This window comes from Balaenoptera physalus (genome assembly GCF_965194825.1).
Source record: "Balaenoptera physalus genome assembly, chromosome: 11".
NCBI classification, from domain to species: domain Eukaryota; kingdom Metazoa; phylum Chordata; class Mammalia; order Artiodactyla; family Balaenopteridae; genus Balaenoptera; species Balaenoptera physalus.
In genome coordinates, this window is record NC_138896.1 from 65,963,229 (window position 1) to 65,990,640 (window position 27,412).

General features: G+C 38.2%; 1 protein-coding gene across 4 annotated transcripts in view; it reads right to left on the reverse strand.

Annotated features, from left to right (window-relative positions):
• Positions 1-27,412, reverse strand: part of CTNNB1 (catenin beta 1) — a 42,340-nt gene that overhangs the window by 1,830 nt on the left and 13,098 nt on the right. The window contains exons 2-16 of one of the 4 annotated variants that reach the window (XM_082412813.1): positions 13,440-13,497; positions 12,773-13,000; positions 12,312-12,565; positions 11,942-12,180; positions 11,652-11,853; positions 10,361-10,505; positions 7,040-7,143; positions 6,622-6,960; positions 6,185-6,343; positions 4,563-4,682; positions 3,780-3,930; positions 3,570-3,691; positions 2,419-2,479; positions 1,152-1,372; positions 77-690 (exon numbers count right to left, since the gene is read on the reverse strand). In XM_082412813.1, the coding sequence (XP_082268939.1) occupies positions 1,164-1,372; positions 2,419-2,479; positions 3,570-3,691; positions 3,780-3,930; positions 4,563-4,682; positions 6,185-6,343; positions 6,622-6,960; positions 7,040-7,143; positions 10,361-10,505; positions 11,652-11,853; positions 11,942-12,180; positions 12,312-12,565; positions 12,773-13,000; positions 13,440-13,452 (2,346 nt within the window). In that variant the 5' untranslated portion in view covers positions 13,453-13,497 and the 3' untranslated portion in view covers positions 77-690; positions 1,152-1,163. Of the gene's footprint in view, positions 1-76; positions 1,373-2,418; positions 2,480-3,569; positions 3,692-3,779; positions 3,931-4,562; positions 4,683-6,184; positions 6,344-6,621; positions 6,961-7,039; positions 7,144-10,360; positions 10,506-11,651; positions 11,854-11,941; positions 12,181-12,311; positions 12,566-12,772; positions 13,001-13,439; positions 13,498-27,412 lie in introns of those variants that run through there. The other 3 variants (XM_082412812.1, XM_082412814.1, XM_082412811.1) reach the window with 3 other exon arrangements.

Here is a 27,412-nt window from a genome sequence, read left to right on the forward strand (position 1 = left end):
TGAGGAAGACACATAGTGAAATAATTTATTACCCTCGCAAACCACTAAGTGACAAGGAAAAAAAAGTGACACAATCGAATGAATTAAAAGTTTAATTCTGAACCATTTTTATAACCGCATTTTCTCTTGAAGCATTGTATCACAGCAGGTTACAACAACTTTGGGATAAAAGGCAACTGGTAAACTGTCCAAAACAAGGTTCCAAATAATACCTCTTACTGATTTACCCTACCCATACATATCCCAAATAAAGTTTTTGATCAAAAACATGAAATAGATCCACCTGCTTATTTTAAGCATATTAAAAAGGAAACTAATTGGACCATTTCTATTTGTCTATTTTATACAAAAAGGCTACACAATGTTACACTTTATTCAGATTACAATTAGAGTGATTATGAATTAGTGTTCTACACCATTACTCAATTCTTAAAAATTAGAAATTGCTGTAGCAGTATTCACTATAACTTAACACTACGAGAGACTTAAAAAACTAACAGTTACTGCAAAAAAAAGAAAAAAAGAAAAAAAAAGAGCTACTTCAAAGCAAGCAAAGTCAGTACCATTACAGATATTTAAAAAAAAATTTTAACAAGCAAGGCTAGAGTTTGATAAATTCCATCTTGTGATCCATTCTTGTGCATTCTTCACTTCTTGAGTCACTCCCAAAATCCATTTGTATTGTTACTCCTCGACCAAAAAGGACCAGAACAAAAAGTTTACTTCAATTGTTCCCATAGGAAACTCAGCTTGGTTAGTGTGTCAGGCACTTTCTGAGATACCAGCCCACCCCTCGAGCCCTCTCAGCAACTCTACAGGCCAATCACAATGCAAGTTCAGACAATACAGCTGTATAAAGAGAGAAAGGCTGCTATTAATGTTTAAAACAGCAAATGTTACTCATTTGAGTATTAAGTTGCAAAAGCTGTGGCAAAAAACATTAAAGTTAATAACTTCCACACATGACCACGTAACAAACCAGAAATCTGAGAACATTCACATGTTCCAAGACATCTCCTTTCAATGTATCTTTTTTTGTGGCAGATTTACAAATAGGCCTAAACCACTCCCACCCTACCAACCAAGTCTTTCTGAAGTTTTGTAGGCAGAGTAAAAGTATTTTACCCAAACTGGCTTTTTTAACTTCTTACCTAAAGGATGGTTTACAGGTCAGTATCAAACCAGGCCAGCTGATTGCTGTCACCTGGAGGCAGCCCATCCATGAGGTCCTGGGCATGCCCCAGATCTGGCAGCCCATCAACTGGATAGTCAGCACCAGGGTGGTGGCCGCCCATCTCATGCTCCATCATGGGGTCCATACCCAAGGCATCCTGGCCGTATCCACCAGAGTGAAACGAACGATAGCTGGGATCTAGGAGAGTCAGGGGTAGCAACGGAATGGGTAAGGGAGAGAGAGAGAAGACATAAAAGTGAACACTAAAGGTTAGGGACATCCAAGGGCAGCAAGCTTGTCAGAAAGCGCTGCTTTCTAACCTCTTCAACTTCTAGCTTTCTTCAGCTAAGTGCCAGTGCCAGGCCACCCATGAGGCTACACAAAGTCTGTTTCCACCAAAGGCAGACCAGCAGGTTCTAGTCGTGGACATGTGGCATTTACCCAGGCAGGGACAGGCTCCTGAGCGGGGAGCAGCAGCAAGCAATCTACTGTGTGTGACACCTAGGCATCAAGCAGTCATGGCAGGAGGTGAAGGCGATAACAAGGAGGTCTGGCAATTGTAATCTATTTGTTAGAAAGTCCAGGCGACACCCACAAAAGTACAAAGAAAATGTGCCAGTTTCCAATGAAACCTGTATATGTTTTATATTAAGGGTTAACATTTATATGTACCTGTCAAGGTAAGAAGCTTATAAGCTCTAGTGGTTTATTAACTAGGAAAAACCAGGTAAGATTATAAATTTAAGATGAATAGTTACAGCTGTTAGTGGTCTACCCCTAATTATGCTCCATTCGCCACTACCCAGATTTGAATTGTATTTTTAGAGTTTTCTGAAAAGCTAACTATGTAAATACCCATCCCAGATCTGAGCTTGGGGACTAGAAGTTTCCATACTCTCACTTCCTGGGTGGGCTGCAGACACAGGTATTATGGGTTCTCTGAACAAAAAAAACTGAATAAAAAGCCAGGCGACTTGTAACATCCTGCCCTGTCCTGCAGAGGCCTAGCAGTAGTGACACACATTTATTGGTGTGATCCTACTGCTTGCTCAGTTGTGTGGCTCAGAATTCCCTGTGCTCCAATAAAGATACTATTGCTGACTCTAGAATTTAAGAACTGCCTTTAATTGCTACCACTACTTTCCTGCCAACACTGGTTTCCCAGATGAGCAAACCAGCTCTTTTGATAAAGCTTTGGACCTTTAGCTTGATCTGGAGATAATCAAGAAATGTGAGACACATACCATCCTGGCGATATCCAAGGGGTTCTCCCTGGGCACCGATATCAAGTCCAAGATCAGCAGTCTAGATAAACAGGTACAAGGCAAAGAAGCAAAATGAAAATTCTCAGCTCAAAGCATACTGTCTAATATTTTGAAAACACACTTATTTTCAGATTATGAAAAGAATAAAGAACTCAAACATTATAGAAATACTTAGAAAATGCAGAATTACTTTGAAATACAGATGGCATACAATACAGAAATACTTCAAACTCTACCCTTCAAAGATACCTAGAGATACCTAGAGAAACATGTTTTCCCATTGCACACAGTATTAACAATACTGATTTATTCTTTCCACAAGGATATATTATTAAGTACTTACTACGTGCCAGGCACTGTTCCTGGTGCTAGAAATGTAACAGGAAACAAAACAGGCAAAGTGTCTACCCCCAAAAGGAGTTGCTGACAGGATATGTTATATGAAAAGACTTTTAGAGCCTGCGCATTAGAAGAACGAAGTTGCCACTAACTGTGAGAGGACAGGTCTGGAGAAAGGGAGTGGGTGAGGAAGGTCAGAGCTCAAGCCGGAACGTGTTAAGATTGCCTATTAAACAGCCAACTAACATACTACTCACTGTTTGGCAGTTTGCTTTATTTTTTTTCCACCTAACGATATATAGGATCTCTCTCCAGTCATTCAACAAAAACAACTGACTTTATGACTATGTACCATAATTGAAAAAACTTTCAGGGTGGTTCTACTGTTTCAATGAACAACTGTACTGAGGACAAATACTGAACAAATTAATAGAAATTCAAGTAGAAAAGTAGGTGAAAAATTGAGCATTTTTTAAGAAGTACTGATAAACTGACCTCCAACAGTGGTTAATAGACTGCCTCTTTCCTAACAACCTTTTGAAAAATGTTCTTTAATCTGCTACCTTTTTCATCTGTCTCCCTTAGAAATTCTAACTTGTTTGTTCTGAACAGGCTGTTTAAAGCTGTAGTTTTTCCTCACAGCTGTTGCTAAAAGAGTGTAAAGAATGAATATGCAAGCCAAGGACAAAGTCAGTGCAAATGAACACGTACTGAGTGGTTTGAGAGGAAACCACAAACCTCCTTATACCTGCTCTAGCAAACAGCCAAATAAACGTGCTCACGCTGCCTACCTCATTCCAAGCCATTGGCTCTGTTCTGAAGAGAGAACTGGTCAGCTCAACCGAAAGCCGCTTCTTATAATCCTGTGGCTTGTCCTCAGACATTCGGAACAAAACAGCAGCTGCATATGTTGCTGGGAGAAGGATGGAATAAAGGTCCTTGAGGAGAAGCTGAGGCGTCACTGTACACAAGCTAAAGGCTCTGGTTCCTTTCCTACTTACCCACACCTTCATTCCTAGAATGAAGTAATTCTGTCAGAGGAGCTGTGGCTCCCTCAGCTTCAATAGCTTCTGCAGCCTCCTTGTCCTGAGCAAGTTCACAGAGGACCCCTGCAGCTACTCTTTGGATATTTTCAATGGGAGAATAAAGCAGCTAAGGAGAAAACATACACCCAAAACCTAATTAAATCTAAAGTTAAAACATGGCAAGCACCCCACTGCAGTGTAAACATTCCCAATTCCCAATTCCGAGTGTAAGCGGTATCTGTACTGCTTGTATTAGATCACATACTCTACATTTATGTGCTTGAGTGATGCTCAGGAGCAATGGTTTTCTAGAGCAGTTTTAGCTACGAACCTTTTCGTCAGAGTTTTACTCAAGCTAAAACTTGGAAGACCCAGAGGTGGCTGGAGGCCTGTGCTCTGGCAGCCCAGACCAGCTTTCGTCCCTTCACAACTGAGCAACCCTAAAAGTGGAGTAGGAAGTCTCTTTCCTTTCTTGAGGTTCTAGTCCCAATGTTTCTCCTTCTACTGCCCAAGAAAACCGAAGGGAATTCTCATAAATGTATTCACCTGAAAGGACACGACACAATGAGATTCTATTTTTTATACTCTGAACAGGAAGCACGGGCAGTACTGCCATTTAGAAATGGTGATAGTAGATGAAAAATTAAATGCTGCTGCCCCTATTTTGGTCTCTAATTTCCCGATACTTTGCTTATCTTTAAAATCCTGAAATTTTACTGACACACAGAATCTAGAACACCTCACTTAAAAGCAACATACCTGCACAAACAACGGAATGGTATTTAGGCCTCTGATAACAATTCGGTTGTGAACATCCCGAGCTAGGATGTGAAGGGCTCCAGTACAACCTTCAACTATTTCTTCCATGCGGACCCCCTCCTACCAAAAGAAATATGGTTAATAAATAGGGCATTGTCCTCTCTAAAGTTTATATACTTGAAAGGCTTTCTGTTCTGAGTAGCAATTACTAGATTAGTTATTCACACTATAAACCCAAAGTTCCCCAGAATTTGCAATTAATTAGTTCAGGAATGAAGGTGGACTCCATTCAGTTGAATGTCACTTTCTGAAAGTGGCCTCTTGTCAGCACTAATTCCAAGCAGCACCCCTCCCCCATCACGGTACTGCGCACAGCAAAGCACAGCTTCAGTATACCTCTGCATCCCAAAGATAACTTTCTTACAGTCAGGGCACCAATCACTCTGGGTAAAGGGATACATAAAGAAAAGATACACAAAGATGGGAAAGTAACGTGCAGACTATGTCAGTGTTTTCTTTCAGATGCTCCCTCTATCTTTGTACATCTATGTGTATTTGGTGAAAACTTAGCAAAGTTTTATCACCAACTGCTAAAATTCTACTGAGCTGCCGGTAGAAAATCCACTCACCTCCTCCAAGACTATTCAACTGATAGCCTATATGGGAGAAGGAAGTTAGCTTTTGCAAAATATAACTACAATCTGCTTTCCCTCTATCTGAGTTTTTAAAAAGGTCATAATTCTGCTACTTGCAGCAGCTTTTATATTCAACTTCATTTTTATAAGGACACAAAAGCTCCTTTCTTCCTAGAGAGGAGATTTTAAAAGGTACCCTTTGCATTCTATTAAGCCACCTCATGGAGACAGGCCAACACCAAAAGTAATGAATAGAGAAAGGCAAAGCCTCCTAATGAGTGCATCCATATCACAACTAGCAATCAGAGTCTCAAGATCTGTTCTGGTAAAGTCTTGTTCTCTAAAGTAACCTGATTAAATAAGAGAGAATCTTTGAAGGTCTGAGTCTTAAAACACATTCTGAGGAATCAGAAGTGTCTTTAGATACTTGTAATGAAGCTAGTTTTAAGACTGCAAACTTGACATCAAAGTTTCAGGCTAAGATTATAGGTAAAGATCCCAGAAATGCTACTACTTAGTCTTGTAATTTGTTGGCATTCGTTAAGTCCAGGGAAATAGTTTAAACCACTCTTGGAAGAGCTAGTAAAAGGTACGTTAAACATTTATAGGTAGAACTGCAGTGGGGGATAAGAGACTCTGAAATCAGCCAGACTTGGATTCAAATTATGGCTCTGCTACTTCCTAAGGATGTGAACCTTTTGTATGGATTAAATGAGACCCCAAAGCAGTAAATCACACTCCACACCCCCTTCGTACGATTGAGGAGGCAACGATGTGAAGGACATGTCAAAGGACATACCACTAGGGGCCACATTACGCCTTATCTTCTATGCAGCCACGGAGACATGTCAGTTTTTTTAGTCAATAGTAAGCAGCCCTTCAGGCAGGCAGGAGAATGGAGGGAGCCAATGACCTCAGGAGTTCAGGATCTTATGGATTTTTGCATTCCTTTTAAACAGCCAGGTGTCACTATTAAGATTTACCTACCACAAACTGCTGCTGTGTCCCACCCATAGATGTACGGCGCTGGGTATCCTGATGTGCACGAACCAGCAACTGAACTAGTCGTGGAATGGCACCCTGCTCACGCAAAGGTGCGTGATTTGCGGGACAAAGGGCAAGATTTCGGATCAATCCAACGGTAGCCTGCAGAAAAGAAGGAAGAGTAAAGAACTGGCAAACAACTCAACAAAACCATTTTCTTAGCCTAAAATTCCTAACACACTACATCTATCACAATCACTTGAAAGTAAAACTGACTACAGAAACACTTCAAAACCTCACCTCCATCCCAGACATATTTCCTATTTACTAAAGAATACAACTCCTACTTATCAATCCCTGGTGCCTAGACAGCCATCTAATAATAGTCAGAGGTAGTTCATTTTCAATTCTGCAACCTTCTACTTTCACTGACAATTTACCTTGATCAGAGGCCAATGGGATGGTGGATGTAGGAGTTTAACCACAACTGGCAGTCCATAGTGAAGGCGAACAGCATTCTGGGCCATCTCAGCTTCCTGGTGTCGGCTGGTCAGATGACGAAGAGCACAGATGGCAGGCTCAGTGATATCCTCCCTGTCACCAGCACGAAGGACAGTACGCACAAGAGCCTCTATACCACCCACTTGGCACACCATCATCTTGTTCTTGTAATTATTGCAAGTGAGATTAGAAAGAATTCCAGCTGCGCAGGTGACCACATTTATATCATCTGAGCCCAGAAGCTGAACAAGGGTCCCAAGAAGACCTTCCATCCCTTCCTATGGAGATGAAAACAGACGCTCAGGACATATTCAGCTTGACTCTTTTCATTAAGGCACCGGTTTACTCGGAATTTACCTGTTTAGTTGCAGCATCTGAAAGATTCCTCAGAGTCCAAAGACAATTCTGAACAAGACGTTGACTTGGATCTGTCAGGTGAAGTCCTAAAGCTTGCATTCCACCTAAAAAGATTAAAAAATATCTAAGGCGATGGCTACTAGCTCACAAGTCGTATCAGTACAAAGTGTCTTCTCTAGTCTTAGAACGTGTCCCTCTTTATTGCCAAAGCTTATCCCCTCCATCTAAGTCCTTTATTTCCTTTCATTTTCTACAATGCTGCTCAGTTTCCCTTTCTTTTCCAGTTCATCTCACCTAGTGACAACTTCTGTCAAATATCTATTGTTCCTTCCCTGTGTGGAAAAAGCCTTCATTCTCTCCACAGTCCCCCTGTATGTAATATTCCTATTACTTATTTCCTTTCATCCAATTATTTCAAAAATATTTAATACCAGGCCCTGTTTTGAGTTGGAGCTATACCAGTGAGCAGAACAGTCTAAAATTCCTACCTTCACAGAGCTCATGGTCTACTTGGAGGCAGACAAGAGACAAATACACAATTAGTAAACTAAAACTATACAGTGTGTCAAATGGTGTTAAGTGCTACAAAAAACATAACACAAGACAAAGGAGGGGGCTACATTTTTAAGTAGGGTAATTAGGTCACCTAAGTGTGAAGGTGACATCTGAGCAAAGACCTGAAGGAGTTATGTAAACTCATGGGGTGAGGACAATCCAAAAAGAAGGCACCAGAACGCTTCATGGCTGGGACTGTATAAAAGACACTGACTTCAAAAGGTGTGCTTCAAAGATTCACAAGCTTCCATCATTTAGAACCCTAATGAAGGACGTTTACACTGGCAGAGGAGTCTAAATGGAAGCTCAATTCCCCACACACTGGCTTAACTTCACCATCTCTCTCCTACTGACATCACTTCTAAATGCAGTGGGATGTACTTTCCCTTGTCTCCTTGTTTATCTTTTCAGGTCTGCTTTATTTCCTCAATTAGGTTAGGTCTACTTGCTGTAATTCTCACGGCACCCTGTACTTCTCCCTTCACAGCATTTATCACAACTATAATTTAGCCTACCACCCCTACAGTAAGACAAGATCATCCCTATCTGGTTCGTTCCTCATAGCAGCTCCAGCTGCTAACAGAGTGCACAAGGCTGATGCTACTTCCCTGGTGGTCCAGTGGCTAAGACTACGTGCTCCCTATGCAGGGGGCCCAGGTTTGATCCCTGGTCAGGGAACTAGATCCCACATGCCACAACTAAGAGTTCACATGCCACAACTAAAGACCCCGCATGCCGCAACTAAAAGATCCCTGACACAGCAACGAAGATCCCACGTGCCGCAACTAAGACCTGGCGCAGCCAAATAAATAAATAAATTTTTTTTTAAAAAAGTAAAATTATATATATTAAAAAAAAAAAAGACTTGATTCCCCTCTAGATCTCATTCCCTCCCTCCACTGTAATTATTAACTCTAAGAGAGTGGATCTTCGTTCCAGATGCCTCTCAGAATAGCCCGAGAGACTTAAACACACACACATACTGACTCAGCATGCCCAGGGTAAAAGTCCGGTGCAGATGGCTTAGAGGCACCCCTGCCTCTTCCCTGTAGCCCTTACCCACATACACTAAGAGGGCAACTCCCAGATCTCTATCCCAGCCCAGTCTTCCCCTGCATTCCAGTAGCAGACGTTGCCAGCTACTTTTAGTCACTCTGAATATGTCAACTCAAATAACATTCATCCTTTGCTATGTATTTTTAATGTCTAATGACGTCATTCCTAGAAGCCTATAACACATCCCAGTGGCCTGGTCTGCTTGCCTTTGGTCATTCGAACTGTCATACGATGCTAGTATTAATATTCCCAACACCTCACTGTGATGCTGTGCCACTGCTCAACAGCCATCAATAGCTTCTCATTGTAAGATAAAGACCAGGGACTTCCCTGGTGGCGCAGTGGTTAAGAATCTGCCTGCCAATGCAGGGGACACGGGTTCAAGCCCTGGTCCAGGAAGATCCCACATGCCGTAGAGCAACTAAGCCTGTGCGCCACAACTACTTAGCCTGTGCTCTAGAGCCCGTGAGCTACAACTGCTGAGCCCTTGCACCACAACTGCTGAAGCCCACGCGCCTAAAGCCCGTGCTCCGCAACAAGAGAAGCTACCACGATGAGAAGTCCGCGCACCGCAAGGACGAGTAGCCCCCGCTCGCCGCAACTAGAGAAAGCCCGCGCACAGCAACAAAGACCCAACACAGCCAAAAATTAATTAATTAATTAATTAATTAAAAAAAAGAAAGATAAAGACCAAATGCTTTAGCATAACCTTCAGGAGCCCTTTAGGATTTGGATCCCACCTAATATTTCAAATTGACCTAAGCATTCTACACCTGTGTTTCCAAAGCTGGAATAAAGCATGAATAAACATCTTCCAGGGACCTAGAAACTCCTGCACAATATAGCCCTGCCTGGCTCTAGCTCATTACCCTCATCCTGAGCTATTCATCCCATCACTCACTAGGTTCTAGTTACACAGACTTTCTCTTCAGCACCTAGAACTCAACAATTTCTTTCCTACCTTCAGGACCATCTGGAAGGCACTTAATCCTTCTCATACAGATAACACCTTCTCATTCTGCAATTTCATTTAACATCCCCCTCTCAGGGAAGCCCCTTCCCTCCCCATTAATTCTGTATCACTATTTGCTTGCTGTTCATTTCTCTTGTAACATTCATTCCAATATGTGATCACTCCATCTTTCTGCATATTTTTGTCACCCTCACCACCTGTAAGAATAAATACAGGGACCATACCTATTTTGTTATCCATTGTATACCATGTGCTTATTACAGTGCTTGAAACACAGGGGCTGAATATTTTCAGAATAAACAAATGAGCATCAGAATAACCTAGGGAACTTGTAAAAATCAAGATTCCTAGGCCTCCAGTCCCATACATTTCCAGCTACCTACTGACTCTCTCTTGTCACTTCAACACTCCAGGGATTCTGATTAAATAAGTCTAAAAATCTGTATTTTTTGCACGCATTCCAGGTATTTCTGGAATAGCTGTTATCAAGCCAAGTATCAGCCATCATTTTTGATGGGTAATATGAACACTGCCTAAACTAGGCTTGAATAGCACCAAAGAAGGTGTCAAGCAGAACATATGCTTTGTCTGAATGCAACTTTGGCTTCAAATGGAATAGGACCATCTACTTTCAGTCTGTTAAGGTCAGTTCTATCACCCTTTTCCTAAGAAAGGTAATCTAATTAGAACTACACGTGCTGCAGACATGAGAACCCAGAATAGACAAGTATACTTACCAGCTTCGACAATAGCCGGCTTATTACTAGAGCAGACAGACAGCACCTTCAGTACTCTGCTTGTGGTCCACAGTAGTTTCTCATAGGTGTAGGTCCTCATTATATTCACTAAAGCCTGAGGCCCACCACTAGCCAAAATGATCAGCTGGAAAGATGTGTATGTACTGTTAGTCATGGAATCTTGATCAAATGCCTGAGAAAAGCTACTATTACCAACCTATTTTATTACACAAGAATTTCAGCCAGCTTAATGACTTAAATATATTCCTGGTCGTCATTAGCTAGACCCCCATACTGGGGCCCTATTTAACCCCTCCTTCTACAACATTTCACTCAAATTCATGCACCCCAGTCCTCCCAAAAATATATAAACTCTGGCCCAATTTTCTTCTTCCCACACTGATCATAGTAAAAGGAAAAACAAAAACAACCAAAAACCGTGTTGGTATGAAACAGTAATGCCCAGATACACAAGTTACATCAAAGCCGAAGTGTTGAGTGAAAATGTGAACCAGAATGGGCACTTAAAAACTCTTAATGATCTACCTCTTTGCTTTTCCTAATCATATCTTAAATCCACCTCAAAAAAAGACAGCATAAAATAGTCATTCTTGCCCTTTACTCCCCCGCACACCCCCACCTCCTGACTCTACCCCGATCTTCTGAAAACACATCTCATCACTTCACGCCTCTGCTAAAAACTGTTTCCCATTATCCTTTTAACATGTTCCCCTAAGCCCTGCAGGATCTGCCCTATCTCAACAGTCTCACCTCACACACTTCCTCTTCCTTACTCTTTGCATTTCTTGAATTTCCAAATCTTGCCCTGCTCCTCCCTCAGCAGAACTGTCAAAGATGCCATTTCCTCTCCCTAACCTTCATTCACCTTTAATCAATCCCTTCTTATCCTTAAGAGCTAAACTCAACTATCACTTTCTCCAAGAAATCTGCTTGAACCCTCAAAAGAGGGTCTGGTTCATTTACATGCTCTCATAGCCCCTTTACTTCCTCCTAACACATGAATTAAATAGTAATTAGGGTATTATTTCAGTGTCTCTCTTCCACCCAAGAATGAAAGCTTTAAGAGAAGCTTGCGTGCTATATCCCTATCACCTAGCATAGTGCATTACACGCTGACAACTCAAATATTTAAAGAAACAGAGATGTCCAACTTTTCTAGGATACATACAAAGGGTGAGGCATACAATGAATTTGCCAAAATCCATAGAAGGACATGACATTGGGGGTCTCCCATGCTCCATGACAACCACGTTCAATACAATTCTTTTACCTTGCTTTCTTGATTGCCATAAGCTAAAATCTGAAGGCAGTCTGTTGTAATAGCCAAGAATTTAACATTTGTTTTGTTGAGCAAGGCAACCATTTTCTGCAGCCCGCCAGCTAAACGCACTGCCATTTTAGCTCCTTCCTGATGCAATAAAAGGTTGTGGAGAGTTGTAATGGCATAAAACAATACAGAATCCACTGGTGAACTGGGAAGAAGAAAAAAGTCTCATCAGAAATGTTGTGATTGCACTCTTCTCCTTCTGAGCTTGGAGCATTCTGACCATGTTTTCTTACCCAAGCATCTTCACCAGGGCAGGAATGCCCCCAGACTTAAAGATGGCCAGCAAGCCCTCACGATGATGGGAAAGATTGTGCAAGGTCCCAGCAGTACAGCGAGCCGTTTCCACATCATTTGTATTCTGCATGGTGCGTACAATAGCAGACACCATCTGAGGAGAACGCATGATGGCGTGTCTGGAAGCTTCCTTTTTAGAAAGCTGATGGACCATAACTGCAGCCTTATTAACCACCACCTATAATGTACAGGAATTAAGAGACGTCATTTTCCAGTTTTCAAATACTGATACTGGGTAGACATTATAAGACTACTTCCTTGGGAGTTTCCTTCAAAGCAGATTAAAAAGCTAGCCATGTCACTACTTACCTGGTCTTCATCATTTAGCAGTTTTGTCAATTCAGGGATTGCACGTGTGGCAAGTTCTGCATCATCTTGATAGTTAATCAAATTTACAACTGCATGTTTCAGCATCTGTGATGGTTCAGCCAGACGCTGGACATTAGTGGGATGAGCGGCATCAAACTGTGTAGATGGGATCTGCATGCCCTCATCTAATGTCTCAGGGAACATAGCAGCTCGTACCCTCTGAGCTCGAGTCATTGCATACTGTCCATCGATATCTGCAAAAGGTAAATTCAACACTCACTATCCATAGCTCAGCATTCACCGAGTATTTGCTATCCTAAACAGTCAAGGTGATATTGCAATCACTCCCTTCTCTTTACCACACCATTTTATTTAAGCTATTATACACTAACTTTTATTAGAATAACTATTTAATTCTCAAAACTGCATTCTGACTTTCAGCAAGGCAATAATACTCTTACCAGCTACTTGTTCTTGAGTGAAGGACTGAGAAAATCCCTGCTCCCACTCATACAGGACTTGGGTGGTATCCACATCCTCTTCCTCAGGATTGCCTTTACCACTCAGAGAAGGAGCTGTGGTAGTGGCACCAGAATGGATTCCAGAGTCCAGGTAAGATTGTTGCTGCCAGTGACTAACAGCTGCTTTTCTGTCTGGCTCCATGGCCATGTCCAGCTCCATCAAGTCAGCTATAAAAATCAAACAGCATTAGTATTACTACCAGAGAAATGTTACCTTAATTTGAAAATAAAAATCTATGATATGACTCACTGAAATCTTTTTAGAAATAGTCAAGTCTGAAAGACAGCCAAGGATAACAGAATGATGGCCAGGATCAGCTCAGTGATGAAAAATCTGTACTCTTAGGAGACCACCTAACAGTTACTCACTGAATCAGTGAAGAATGGTACTGCATCCAGGCTCCAGAAGCAGTCATCCAGACTAGATTCCTGCTGGTGGCTTGTTTGCTATTTCACCAAGCCATTAGGAGGAGTGAGCAGAAAATGGAGCAAAAGGTAGCCTGACAAGTAAGCAGGGAGAGAGGAAAGCAGGGGAATCTGAGCCAGACTGGGTTAATGGCAATGAAGCAGAGCCCCAATTCAGTAACTAAAGACTTATGATACAAACCTTGGGTAGCCATTGTCCACGCAAGATTTTCAAAACAGTATGGTGTACTTCAGAGACCCTAAAAGAGTTAATCAAAGTCATTAGGATTTAAAATTGTTTGATTTTAATACTCATAAGTCACTAGGATGGCCTGTCAAACATCATGCACGACCTCCACAAAAAGCCCCAAGTCGTCTTTCACCGTGTGATACAGTGAAACACAGACCTCATGGTCTCCTCCAAACACTTCAACCACAGCTCTATCGCTGCCAAACTTCTAACTGAAAACTTCTCTTTAACAAGCACCTCTTTTCAGGAGAAATATAAATTACAGATACACAGGATGTCAAAAAAGCAAAATTACTGAAGATGACAAAGCATAAGCACTCTACTAATGAAAGCCAGGGAGGGCAAAAAGCTATTCAAAATCAACTCCTCCTTGAGTTCCAAAAGTCCTCTCCTCTCCCTTTTTAATTTCTTTCACTGCAAAATTCATAGGTCTTCTTTGGGCAATAGAGGTCCAGTGGGATTTTAAAAACACCAAATTAAAAAAAAACAAACAAACACCAAATGTTCATTTAACGGGTCAATTGTTACTGTTCTCTTTTCTGATATAATACAATGCCATCTAAAATACCTTCATAAGGTATTTTATGTGTGGTGACTGGATCAGAACAGTAGATTTCAGATTTTTTACTAAGAAGTAAAATTACTTCTCAAAGTTTGCAACACAAATTAAAAGCACCTTTTTTAGTCAAACTTTTCTAAGTTCAATTTTATAGCAATGATTTATTATAAATACAAGTGAATGCTTTGATCAATGTAAAAATCACTCACATATATATTAAAAACTCTTAGCATCTAATTTATGTCTGCATTTTGGCATTTTTGTGTAATACTCAGGAAAACACTGAATTACACAGGGAGCTATTTGCAAATGAGACCAGTTTAAGGGCTTATGGTCTCTAGATATCCCTAATAACAAAACTTCCTTTATTACATAGTCTGCCCCAAACAAGTTCCTCTTGCACTACAAATTAAAAATTAGATGTAAATTACCAATGTGGACTAAGATATTTAAGTGTGAACTGTGTTTTCTATCAGTGTCCAAAAAAGTTTAAATGTGTTTAACACAATGCAGTTGGAAACTGTACTCTAAAGTCCTATCTTCTCTATGTAAAGGAAGCATGTGTTGATTATTCCTGGATTTGCTCTTCCAAAACTAGATTTTTATAACCACAAAGATCACTTGACACCTAAAGCTGACAAGAGTTGTGGACACAATTGTTTTATCGTCCACAGTAGGAACAACTGACGATTTACTTACAAGGCAAAGTGAAGGACAGAAAATAACACAGGTGATTCCTGTCAACAAGAAACTTGTATTTTAAAATCATGTACTAAGTAGGATTATGTGTTTATTGTTTTGATTCAATAGGATGGGAGGGGGTGTGTAGAAACCTGCACTTTTAATGAACATTCTAAGGATGAAGAAAGTGATCTGCAGACCATATGTTGAGAAATACTATGATGGAAGAAACCCAGGTTCTCTGTCCACTGATGGCTGTATTTTAGTTCGTATCTTTTGCCTATCTTTGAGACTGGCTATTTAACTATTTCTCCACCCCTCTGAAAAATGGGTTCCCCTCTCCAGCTCCCAATATATTTCCAGGGAAGGGGACTTAAAACATGTTTTACACTGAGCTTCTCCTCTGGCCAATGCCACAGGGTTCAGAAACCAACTAGTCACATCTACAGGTGCAGCTGTTTAAGAAGTGCTTTGATGTATCTGGCATCAAGAAAAAAAAATATTTACAGTGTTTTTTTCCTTGTTGAGACAAAGGCAAAACATATTAGCCATATTACTGGGTAAAATCTACTTATGTGGGCTGACCTAGTAACTTGACCATGATTATAATGATTTTATGGAAAAAAGCAAGTTCATGTTCCAAACTTACAATATCTATTTGCATGTTGGGGACGTCTTAGTACTATTATTTTTTTTATAGCATTTTCAAACTTATGCAACATACATAAAAATTATTCTTGCTCTTCATGGCAACCCTCTGAAGTGAGGGAGGCCAAGTGTCAATCAGCAAGTAAAGAAGTAAAAAGTAGGAATGAAAATGGGGATCTACATAAGCAGCAGTATATACCAACTCACCCCTACACTGATCTGCAGACAAATCCAAATTTACCTAAAATTTGAGAAATATTTACTGAAGAAATTGAATATCCTATCCAGAGAACTACAGCAGAATCTTGCCCCAAAGTAAAGCTTTCCTTATTCTTCCTCTGGGCAGAGCTTTCAGCCCAAGGGCTGGCTCCCCTCTACTACACCCTGCCATACATTAAGGGCCTAGAGCTCCTAATCAACTAAGGCTTACCAAAGACTTCAGGAAAACCAGACTCCAGAGAAACAAAACTTTAAAATCGGGGTAAGGTGGGGAGGGAAACAGAACGTTTCACTTTATTACCCTCATAAAAACTGGAGAGAATAAATAAAAATAAAAAGTTCAATAGATAACTGAAATTGAGAAAAACTCCTAGAGCATAAAAGAGAAAGACACACAGAATACAAGAGAAGAAACAACAGGATCAACTCAGGGGATCAAAGCTCCAACTTCAAAAAGAATTATGAGAAACAAAAATGGGGAAAAGCCCACTATGTATCAATCAAGATAAAGGGAGTATAATGCTTTTTTAAAAAAAAATGAAGTACTAAATGTTCCCAGATGCAAGTGACCACAACTATAGACTACATTTAGAATGCTGCGTGTCCTGACAGCTTTATCACCACCAAGTGGTGCTCTGACAAAGAAAGAGGGTGCTGGGGGATCACCAACTTATCCAGTCTAATGAGGTAATGGATACATGCACACTTCCTTTTATTTTTCTCTTTTTGCTTAACATATACTCTTTTCCAATTATATATTTTGTAAAGAAGACCTCAAAATTCATCTATTTCTGATTTAAACTCTATAAGGTTTAGAAAAATATATATCCATTACATATAATAATTTCAATCTAAGGAGAAAGTTCATCCTACACCATACCTTATTCAAAGTATTACTATGAGTAATTTTTCCTTCAGCTTTTCTAACAAGACTACTTAAGCATGCTAGGTTTTTCTTTTTTCTTATTATGAAATTTTTCAAATATGCAGAAAAGTGGACGCAACTTTTTAATGCACACATCGCCTATACTTAACAATTATTATTATCGTGCCATATTGGTGCCTTCCTACAGAATGATTTTAAAGTAAATTACATACATTAGTACATTATGTGGCTATAAAAAGTAACGATATTTTCTTACATACCACAACATTATTATAAAAGATTAGCCTTAGAGCTAACTTCAAAATGATTGTTGGGGGCTCTACTTCACCTTTTGTACTTTAAGTGGCCTTCGGTCAAAATCTACATGAGAAATCTTGACATAATATAGATATCACCCATCAACACAAAATTATCTTAATTACCTTGGATTTCAAAAAGTTTGAGTACTACTAACTAGAAGTAACTTTGCTATAAAATAGATTATAAAACCAGTTTATAATATAGATTACTGGCTGTTCATGCTAACAATTAACTTTTCCAAGAATCTAGTAAGAAAGTGCACGAAAAACTTTTGATATACTCTCAGGAATCAGAAAAAAAGTTCTTACTAAAGTCTATTTTGTAAATCTAAAAGCACATACACATGCATTTTTATTAACTGTCACTACTAATACCTTGCCATTTAAAAATTTATAGTCTCAAATCTTCCTGTCTCAGCACTTTTTATTCAACACTAACACTTCTAAGTCACAACTTACTCTAGTTTCCTTTCTGCTTTTACTCCTCAGCTGTGTGTGTGTGTGTGTGTGTGTGTGTGTGTGTGTGTGTGGGCGCGTGCACGTCCATGTCCTGGGAGGGGTCTTCCCCAAACTGGGCAATAAAAAACAAACATTTAATGACACTTTCACTCCTCTGAAACACCTAGATTGATACTCCTGGTATTATCTTTAAATATGTAGGTACAAAAATGGAAATTTTTGTATTAGAAATCTGAACTGTCTGTGGCTAGGGAAAATTAGGATGTTCCTGATCATTTTCCTTCTTTAATTTTAGTGTCTCCTCTACCTCATCCATAAAATAATATATGCTTAGTATAAAATGGTATTTTCCTTTGGCATTCCCATAATAATGACATTGTTATATTTGGTATTCTGTTAAATTTACTGTTAGGTTTTTTTTTTAATATAAAAATATAAAAGCCAATTCCTTGTGTTGTAGACCCTTACCAAATATTATCTGTACTGTATCATAGGTCTATACTATAATTTAACCACACCTCACATTCTTGAATATTTAGTTTGTCTTTCCTATTTAGTTTGCTATTCAAACAATGCTGAAAAAACATCTTTGCATATAAATAGTTCTCTTAATTTCTTCCACCTCCCTTCCACCAAAGGACTACTTCAATTACTGGGTTAAAGAATAAGAACTTTAAGTTTTAAGGCTTTTGATACATAGCTCCAAAACACTGATGGAGCATAAATTGATACAGTTTTCAAAGAAGGCATTGTACTAGTGACCACCTTACCAAGGGCCGATCAAGCATCAACTGTTATCTCGGACAACTTTTTTTTTTTTGGCTATGCTGGATCTTCGTTGCTGTGTGCGGGCTTTTCTCTAGTTGTGAGGAGCGGGGGCTACTAGTCGTTGCAGAGTGCAGGCTTCTCCTTGCGGTGGCTTCTCTTGCTGCAGAGCATGGGCTCTGGTGTGCGGGCTTCAGTAGCTGTAGCACACGGGCTCAGTAATTGTGACTCGCGGGCTCCAGAGTGCAGGCTCAGTAGTTGTGGCGCACGGGCTTAGTTGCTCCACGGGATGTGGGATCTTCCCGGACCAGGGCTTGAACCTGTGTCCCCTGCATTGGCAGGTGGACTCCCAACCACTGTGCCACCAGGGAAGCCCTCGGACAACTATTAATAGCTATGCCCAGCCACCTAATGTATGTACCACCACCCCACCCTACAAGTTCTTCTAAATTCTGAGAAGACTGAATGCTTAATTTTTTCCCCCTACTTGTAGCCATTTGTCTTGCCAGATTTTTATGTCGTCCTTTTAACATTTTTATGCAGTACATGTATATGTCATGCATAAGAAGTCACTTGAATAATCGCTGATATAGCACATTTAAGCCAACTATGTGTGTCTGAGAATATGATTTTACTACTTAAAATAATTCAATTATGGCAATATCCTTTACATGTACGATGTATCATTAGTCTCACTGATGAGTAACTGCACACAGAATCTTTGGTCAATAAACACAATCCTAAAATAGTTCTGATCCATCAGGAAAAAAAAAAGTTTTAAGACAAATTTTCACTTTTTCCACTCTAAGAACAAATTACTACAAAAAGTAGAAACTGTTTTTCTCCAGCTTATACTAATATAAGCTACCAAAAAGACAGATCTTTTTCAATTTTATTTCTTTCTTTTAATTTTTAAGTTTTTTTTTAACTATAGTTGACTTAAAATATTGTGTTAATTTCAGGTGTACAGCTTCAGATTCTTTTCCATTATAGGTTATTACAAGATATTGAATATAGTTCCCTGTGCTATACAGTAAACCCTTGTTGTTTTTATCTATTTTATATACAGTGGTGTGTATCTGTTAATCCCATACTCCTAACTGATCCCTCCCCCTCCCCTTTCCCCTTTGGTAACCCTTTTCCCCTTTGGTAATAATGTCTGTGAGTCTGTTTCTGTTTTGTAAATAAGTTGATTTGTATCATTTTTTTAGATTCCACATATAAGTTATATCATATGATATCTGTCTTTCTCTAACTTACTTCACTTAGTATGATAACTCTAGGTCCATCCATGTTGCGGCAAATGACATTATTTCATTCTTTTTTATGGTTGAGTAGTATTCCATTGCATGAATATATACACACACACACACACACTGTGTATATATATAGTGTGTGTGTGTATATATATATATATATATATATATATATATATATATATACACACACACCACATCTTCTTTACCCATTCATCTGCTGATGGACACTTAGGCTGCTTCCATGTCTTGGCTATTGTGAATAGTGCTGCTATGAACACTGGTGTGCATGTAAGATTGATAGTTTAAAATACAGCTATTTCAAAATACATACAGAATAGCCTTTATCGATACAGGCACATTTTTATAATCTGCAAATATAATTTTATGCAAGTTGAAAAGAAAACCCAACACTTCATATTGTTTATGTAGTAAAAGTACAAAGAATACACACCAGCTTCTTCATACTCAGGGGCAAAAGGCATAGTATGCAAAAGGATATTAAAGATGGCTTCAACTCTTTAGCTCTGTGTGTGTGTGTTTAATCAAACAAATAGCAAAACTACATCTGTTAATCTGGGTGGTGAGTACATGGGTGTTTATTACATTAATCTCTACACTCTGCACAGCAAAAATAACTAAATAAAAATAAGAAAACAGCTATACATCAACATTCCAGATAAAATAATTTAAACTCCAAATATGATTTTAAAATACTTTTGTATGTTAATCTCTTAAAGTTCATTAAAATGGAGTTACCAAAAAAAAACCATGAATATATTATAGAAACTTTTGTTAAATCAGCTAAACCTTACACACTCAAGTCTTGAATATGAGAATAAGACATGTCCATCTCCTTGAAAAGGTAGCAGTCACAAAAGCTAAACAGGCTACAAGTCTATTTTAAAAGGCTAGTGGTTGTAGTTATGTGGGAGGATCTGTTTCCATTACATCTTGAAACTGAAAATTCTGTTTCTCAAACTTCACAAAATGATGACTGGCTAAATACTTTTAAACTGAGGACACTCTTTTTAACATTCTAAAGACACTTTTACACCCATTTTAAGTGGATTTTACAGTCTGATAAAGCTGCACAGAAAACACAGTTCAACCAAATTTTTAATGAAAGTTATTAAATTATATACAAACTAGTTTCCTATATACATTTAGGACAGTCAGAAAAACATAATCACAAAGAGTTCACTCATAACTGCAACAATAAAAACAACAAAAAAAGGTACATACAAAATTGAAGAGAGCTGTCTTATTCTTGACTAGAATTTTTTTGTACTATATAAAGATGCCAGTTTTCTCTTAGTTTATAAATTCAATGTATTCCCAACAAAATGCTCAGTTAGATTTCTTTAGGAGTGAAAATGATTCTTAAATTCATTTGGAACGGAAGTGTGAAGATAATTAAAAAAAGACTGAAATAACAATAAGGGACCAATTCTATCAGATACTAAAATTCATTATAAATCAACAGCCAAAGCAATTAACAATTATATTATTGGGGGTAAGAATGGTTAAGAGACTATAGTAATCAGAAAGCACCCAGACATAATGTGGTAATTTAATAAATGTAAAAGGTGATATTTCAACTGGTGGGAGATAGCTGGATTACTTGATTAATAGTATTAGGAGAAAGGGACTTTTCCTTGTAAAAATACCATTTTTTCATCCTTACTGTATTAAAATTAAACCTACATATGCCAAATATTTACAGGTTAAAAACAAAAATACCAATGGGATAAAATATGGTCTATACAAGGGTAGTATATATGGAAATAAAACCATGGTAAGAAGCCCAACATAAGTATGACTTGGAACTCTGAAATCAAAAAGATAGGATAATTTGTGTGTGTGTGTGTATAAAACCTTAAAATCCCAAGCAAAAAACCACCATATATAAAGTGATTTTTTAAATGACATATTGGACACCAGAAGTGAAATATGATTAAAGGCTAATATCCATAGTACACAAAGAACTGAGGAGAAATCAATAAATACAGCAGAGAAAGGGCAGGAACCATCACTGAAGGAAAAATAGAAAGTAAGCAATAAACATATGCAAAAGAGTTTAAACTCATTTATTTCTGCTTATCAGACTGGTAAGAGTGAAAAGATAATATCCACTGCTGAGATGGATATAGTTAAACTGGCAGAAACTTCTTGGATGGTAAGTTGGCACTATCCATTAAATACAAGTGTAAACACTTTCACATAAAAATTCCATTTTTATAATAGAAATGTATTCTGCAGAATATTCACAGAAGCATGCCAAGAGGGCTGCACAGTGACGCATTCATAGAGAAAAAGCTGGAAATTACCCAAATGCTCATCAACAAGGGAGTGAATAAAAAATAATGTATCCATTGAATGGAATGTATATTCATCTACTCAACAAATATTTAAGTATCTTTTATGTTACCAGCATTGCAGGAACAGTGAATAACAGTCAGAGAGTCAAGGTCATACGTCTAGGAAAGCCTGTATTCTACTATTAGAGAGTTAAGTAATAAAAACAAGACAATTTGAAGAGTGAGAACTGCTGTGAAGAAAATAAACAAGGTAAGAATAGAGTGACTTAGTTGGGGAGGAGGGCTACAATATGTAAGAGTGAGTGATGAGGGTGGAAGCGACAGGAGCACAGAAGGAGGAGCTAGCCAAGTGAAGATGGGGCAGAACACTCCATACAGAAAACCAATGCAAAGGAAGGAAAGACCTGTAGGGAAGCAGTACTGAAAAGTCACCAGTATAACTAGAAATCAGGGAACCATGAAAAGAGGTAGGGACCAGATGGATAAGGGTACATACTGGGAAGCCACTGGAGTAACTAACACCTGTGATTTAGGATTTTTAAAGTTCACTCTAGTGTCTATATGGAAAAAAAAAAGACCACGAGGGTCAAAAGCAAAGCAGGGAGAAGAGTTAGGAGACTACTGTAAATCATCCAGGTTGAGAGGGATAGAGAATTACTATGAAGCCGTTAAAAGTTAAAAAGAATACATAGAAAAAAATTCAACATATATCTAATATGCAAGGCATTGCATACTTTTTAATAGACATTTTTGCACACAGTTGCAAAGAAAATGTATAGAAATAATATACTGGTATTAGAAATGATACTTGCCCAAGAATATATCTATCATTTAGCCCACTCTATGTTAGCCAAACAGTGATATACAGCATTAAGTAAATGTTTCTCAACATAAAAGCTAAGTGGCCTATAAAATGGACTTTCTGCAAAAGAAATGTGGAAACTACTCAGCCAACCATTAGCACCTCAAGGCACAAAGAAATTGCTTAAAAAAAAGACATTCTTAGGAAAAATAACCAATGTTTTCTAAAAGCAAGGAAATCAAACTTACTGTAGGTTTTTAAAATATTTAGGTAAATGTCATTTTATTATATCAATAAATTTCTATTTTTAGTAATTTAATGTAACAGAGATTTTTCATTCAGTTCTTATTCTACTAAAGTGGCGATATTCTAAAAATCAACTGCATCACAAAGTAATGGAATCTTCCCAAGCAACCTCATGAAGTAGGTAACACTCCCCCAAATCATCAGATGAAAAAAATGACTAGCAGCAGTTAATATGAGTATAGGTAGTAAACTGCTCTGTTAAAACTCATATCCAGGTCTGTTTAGCTCAGTCACATGCCCTTTCAATCAAATCATTTATCCCATCCCCACCCCAAAGTTACACACTATTAGTATTTAACAATCACTGTTGCAGTTAAGTGCAAGAGAAGGGTTAGCAACTTTTAGATAAAAGTATCATAAGTAATACTAAAGAACTACATTCTTTGAACAGTAACCACAGCAAAAAAAAAATAATTTAAAAATATTTCTAAGATTTGAATCAGTACATACTCCATACTTTGACTCTGTGCCTAGCACAAATGCTGACAAGAAAATGCAGGATTTTCAAACATGAGTATAATATGCCAATGAAATGGAAGACTTTACTTCAAGAAAGTTTCTAGATGTTACTCTTTAAATTCAGGCTACAGGCAGAATTAATGGAAGGGAATCAAAGACTTCCAGAAGTAATTTAAATGCATTGCTTTTTATCCCATAACAATAACCTTCCTCTTCTCCAACTGTTGTAAGAGTTCCCCTTCCCCACCATACAAGCACACTGAACTTAAAAAAAAAAAAAAAAAAAAAGGCAAGCTCAATATGTGAACTCTGAGAGGGCTTGGGGGCTGTACCTTTAGCTCCTCACTGTTTCCAAAGTGCTTAGCACAGGTTAAGCTCTTAAATACTTGATGGACTGAATGTGCTAAAAACAAGAAAAATGTTCTAAAAGTAGGCAGAACAACTAAAATGTAATACAGAAGTTTAGAAAGCCAACAATTATATATACCTAAGAGACTTCTTAAATGCCTTTACGAACACGAAGGATTCGTTTGTGAACAATGTATATCATCTAGAACAGAAGTCAGCAAACTTTTTCTGTTAAAGGCCAGACAGTAAATATTTCAGGGTTTTGCAGGCCTTATGTAGCAACTATTCAACTCTGCTATTGTAGTGAGAAAGCAACCACAGACAATATGCACACTAATGAGCGTGGCTAGGTTCCAATAAAACTTTATTCATGGAAAGTGCAAATTTGAATTTCGTAAATTTCATGTGTCATGAGATATTATCTGTCTTTTGATTTTTATCAGCCATTAAAAAGTGTAAAAATCATTCTTAGTTCTCAGGCCATACAAAAACAGGTGGTAGGCAGCAGTTGGCCAACCCTTCATCTATTTATTACTTACTTTCACTAAGTACAAATGAAAGGCAAGTGAATTTACATTTTAATTAAGTACATTAAACCTAAATGTGAAGACCAACAACAGAAAGGGTTTTTAAGTGGGCTACTAGGTTACTAAGAGAAGTCACTCACCTTTTTCCCAGGAGTATCTTCAAAAGCAGGCTGTGTGAAAAAAATGAAACTGGACCAAATGACATATGAAAGCCACATCAAGTCCATTTGTTTGGGAAAAACATATCAGGCCATTAAGATCAGGTATATGCTAAACTAGAACATGGCTTCAATATGCCTTTTTCTTCCCCCCATAAAAAATGTTAGCCACTGTTGTTGTTATTAATTAATGATCATTACTAATATCACTTAGACCCGCATGTTTGGCCGAAGGAGTGTCTACAGAGGATGTGATGATGACACAGAAATTATGAGTTACCTAGAATTATTTTTTAACTCTCTAGAAACAATTTCTAGTGTTATTGGCATAGAGAGAATGATTTTTCATTTACTTTTCCACCAATAGTGTATATATATATTTTTTCTGATTATAAGTTAATAAATACCTTTTTACAGAGGAATATGAAGAATATTACTGTCTTAATAATTCCAACTTTCTCTCTATGCATTTTAGTCTAATTTTTCAACAGTTATGCACCTGGTACTTTCAGAAAGTGCTCAACGAACATTTTTGAAGATATATACACGGCTGACCCTTGAACAACATGACGGGGGTTTAGGGGCACCAGCCCCCACATGGTAGAAAATCTGAATACTGCTATCTCTGCCTCAGAAACAAAGGAACTGATAAATGACTCGCCCAAGGATGGGAAAGAATCAAAACTCAAACCCTGGTTTTTTTCTTCCACATACTGCGATCTCTAATCCAACAGAAACTTTTCCTCACACTTACAGATCTGTAAAATCAAAATACAGGCACTATATTTATTGGTGGAAAAAAGTGTTTAAGTTGATGTATGCAGTTCAAACCTGTGTTCTTCAACAGTCAACTGTACTATGTATCTTCATACCAAATGTGTTTTCTAAAGCATTTTAACTAAACAATGTATCACAGAGATATCAATGGATGTAGATATAATACCAAATTCTGTAAAAGTGTACAGATTATCAAAGAATTTAAATTCCTTATAGCAAACTGACTTTGATACAAATACTGTTACTTCTGCTTTTTATATATTATTTGATATATTTTTGCTAATTCTCTTTTACCTTTTGAATCTGTTTTAATTGTTTTAAATGTGCCTCATACATTGAATATGATGTTGGATGTTATCTTTTTTAACCCAGTTGGAGAGTCTTTTTTTTAAACATGTTTTATTTCATTTATAGCTGTTATAAATTATATGTTGGTCTTGTTCCTCTTGTCTTATTTTTGTCTGCAAATCCTAACATCTGGGTTATTTCAGCATTTTTTTTCTCTTGGCTTTGGGTGACTTTTTCTTATTTTATCACATGTCTAGTAATTATTGATTGTATATTGCATACATTATAGATTGTGTATTAGATATATTGTGGAGACTCTGGTTTCTGGAGTCTTCTAAAGACTGTTGAGTTTTCTTCTTTAAGGCAGTTAAACCACCTTAATTTTACGTAGCTTGGTTTTACACTTTCTTAGGAGGAATCTATTTCAGATTTTACCCTTAGATTTAGGGTAAATTACCTTAATCCTGGGAAACGTCTTTACTCCTAAGGTGTGACCCTTCTCTGGTTTCAAATGAAAAGCATGAGGTGTTTACCAAGACCCCCTAACTTGGAAGGACCAAGCTCCAAACTCTTCTTCACTGTGAGGGTGGAAGCTGAAATCTCTGCTCATGTTTCTCAGTGTTCCATGTATTGCTTTAAAATGAGTTCCTTGGAATTGCCACCCACCCCCCCCCACCCCGACACACACACACACACACACACACACACACACACACACACACAATTCTGGGGTAGGCCGAGGATCTGAAGGGAGTTTATGTACAGATTCTGAAGCTCCCCTCTAGGACTCCCTCCACTGTGAGTCTACCTACCCCCCAACTCAATTTCCAGCCATCCTGGCAACCCTGAGCTCCATCGTCTGACACTTCGTGAGTTCTAGTCGTCCTGCACCAGAAACACTGGTGACTGTTCTCACTGGAGAAGCCTTAGAAATATGGATGTCACCCAGTGAGTGTATTTCCCTTCTTTCATGGGTCACATTTCCTCAAACTTCTTCTTTTGCAGCTCTCTTGGTACCTTCCAACGGTTATTTTTATATTTTTTTCCAGAGTTTATAATTTTTTCTTCCAGTTTTATTGAGATATAATGGACATACATACTGTATAAGATATACAGCATGATTTGATTTACATACATCATGAAGGGATTATCAGTATATTTAGGAAACATCCATCATCTCATATATAGATACAAAATTAATAGAAAAAAATTTTTTTCTGGTGATGAGAACTTAGGATTTACTCTCTTAACAGCTTCCATATATAACATAAAGCAATGTTAATTACCATGTTGTACATTACATCCCTAGTACTTATCTATCTTATAACTGGAAGTCTGTACCTTTTGACTGCCTTCATCCAATTTCCCCCTTTAAGATTGTGTTTTACTAAAAAGATCTCCAAGCTTGCTTGTAGAACCCTTTAAACTGGCAACCAGATCCTTCCAAAGGCTCTAACCTGGAACTTTAAAAAACACAGATTACCAGGCTCCATCCCCACGGTTTTCTGTCAGTAGGGCTGGGATAGAACCTTGGCACTGTATTATTTTTTTAAGTGCCATACATGTTGCTGATGCTGCTACCCTCAGAGCAAAGGGCTACAGCTGTAGACAAACTATATGACTCAACTCTATGTATAACATTAGTCAGTAACCCAAGCTAAAAAACCCAAAACATAAACCTGACTCCAGAGAGTAACCCTAGCATCAGCTCCTTGCAAAGCATCTATTCATTAAGACAGCACATATTCTAACTTAATCTTTAGCAACCTTCTGCCCCCCACGACGCATATCAAGTTTATGGCACTCTCCCAAGCAGAAGGACATCTTGCTGCATTTGACAGTCTTACCATAGCAGTAGGTCTCCTAATTATGAGTCTCTCTTACATTAAGGAAGAGTAGAGTAAGCTAGGAAACTTTTATTTTCAAAATGTTACTCCATTACCTCAATACAAAGAACTTCAAGGAACTCTAAACCTCTGTTTTATTGTGAGTCCAAATATACACCAATAAATAAGTCATAACCTGGAGCTATATACGAATGCCCAATTGGTATATTATCTTCTCAATTTACCAAATTGTTATTTAATCAAGAGATTTTCTGTTCCACAAGAAATCTTTCCCACAATTCTTTCATTTACTCCATAGTTCCAGGATATAGCAATACCAG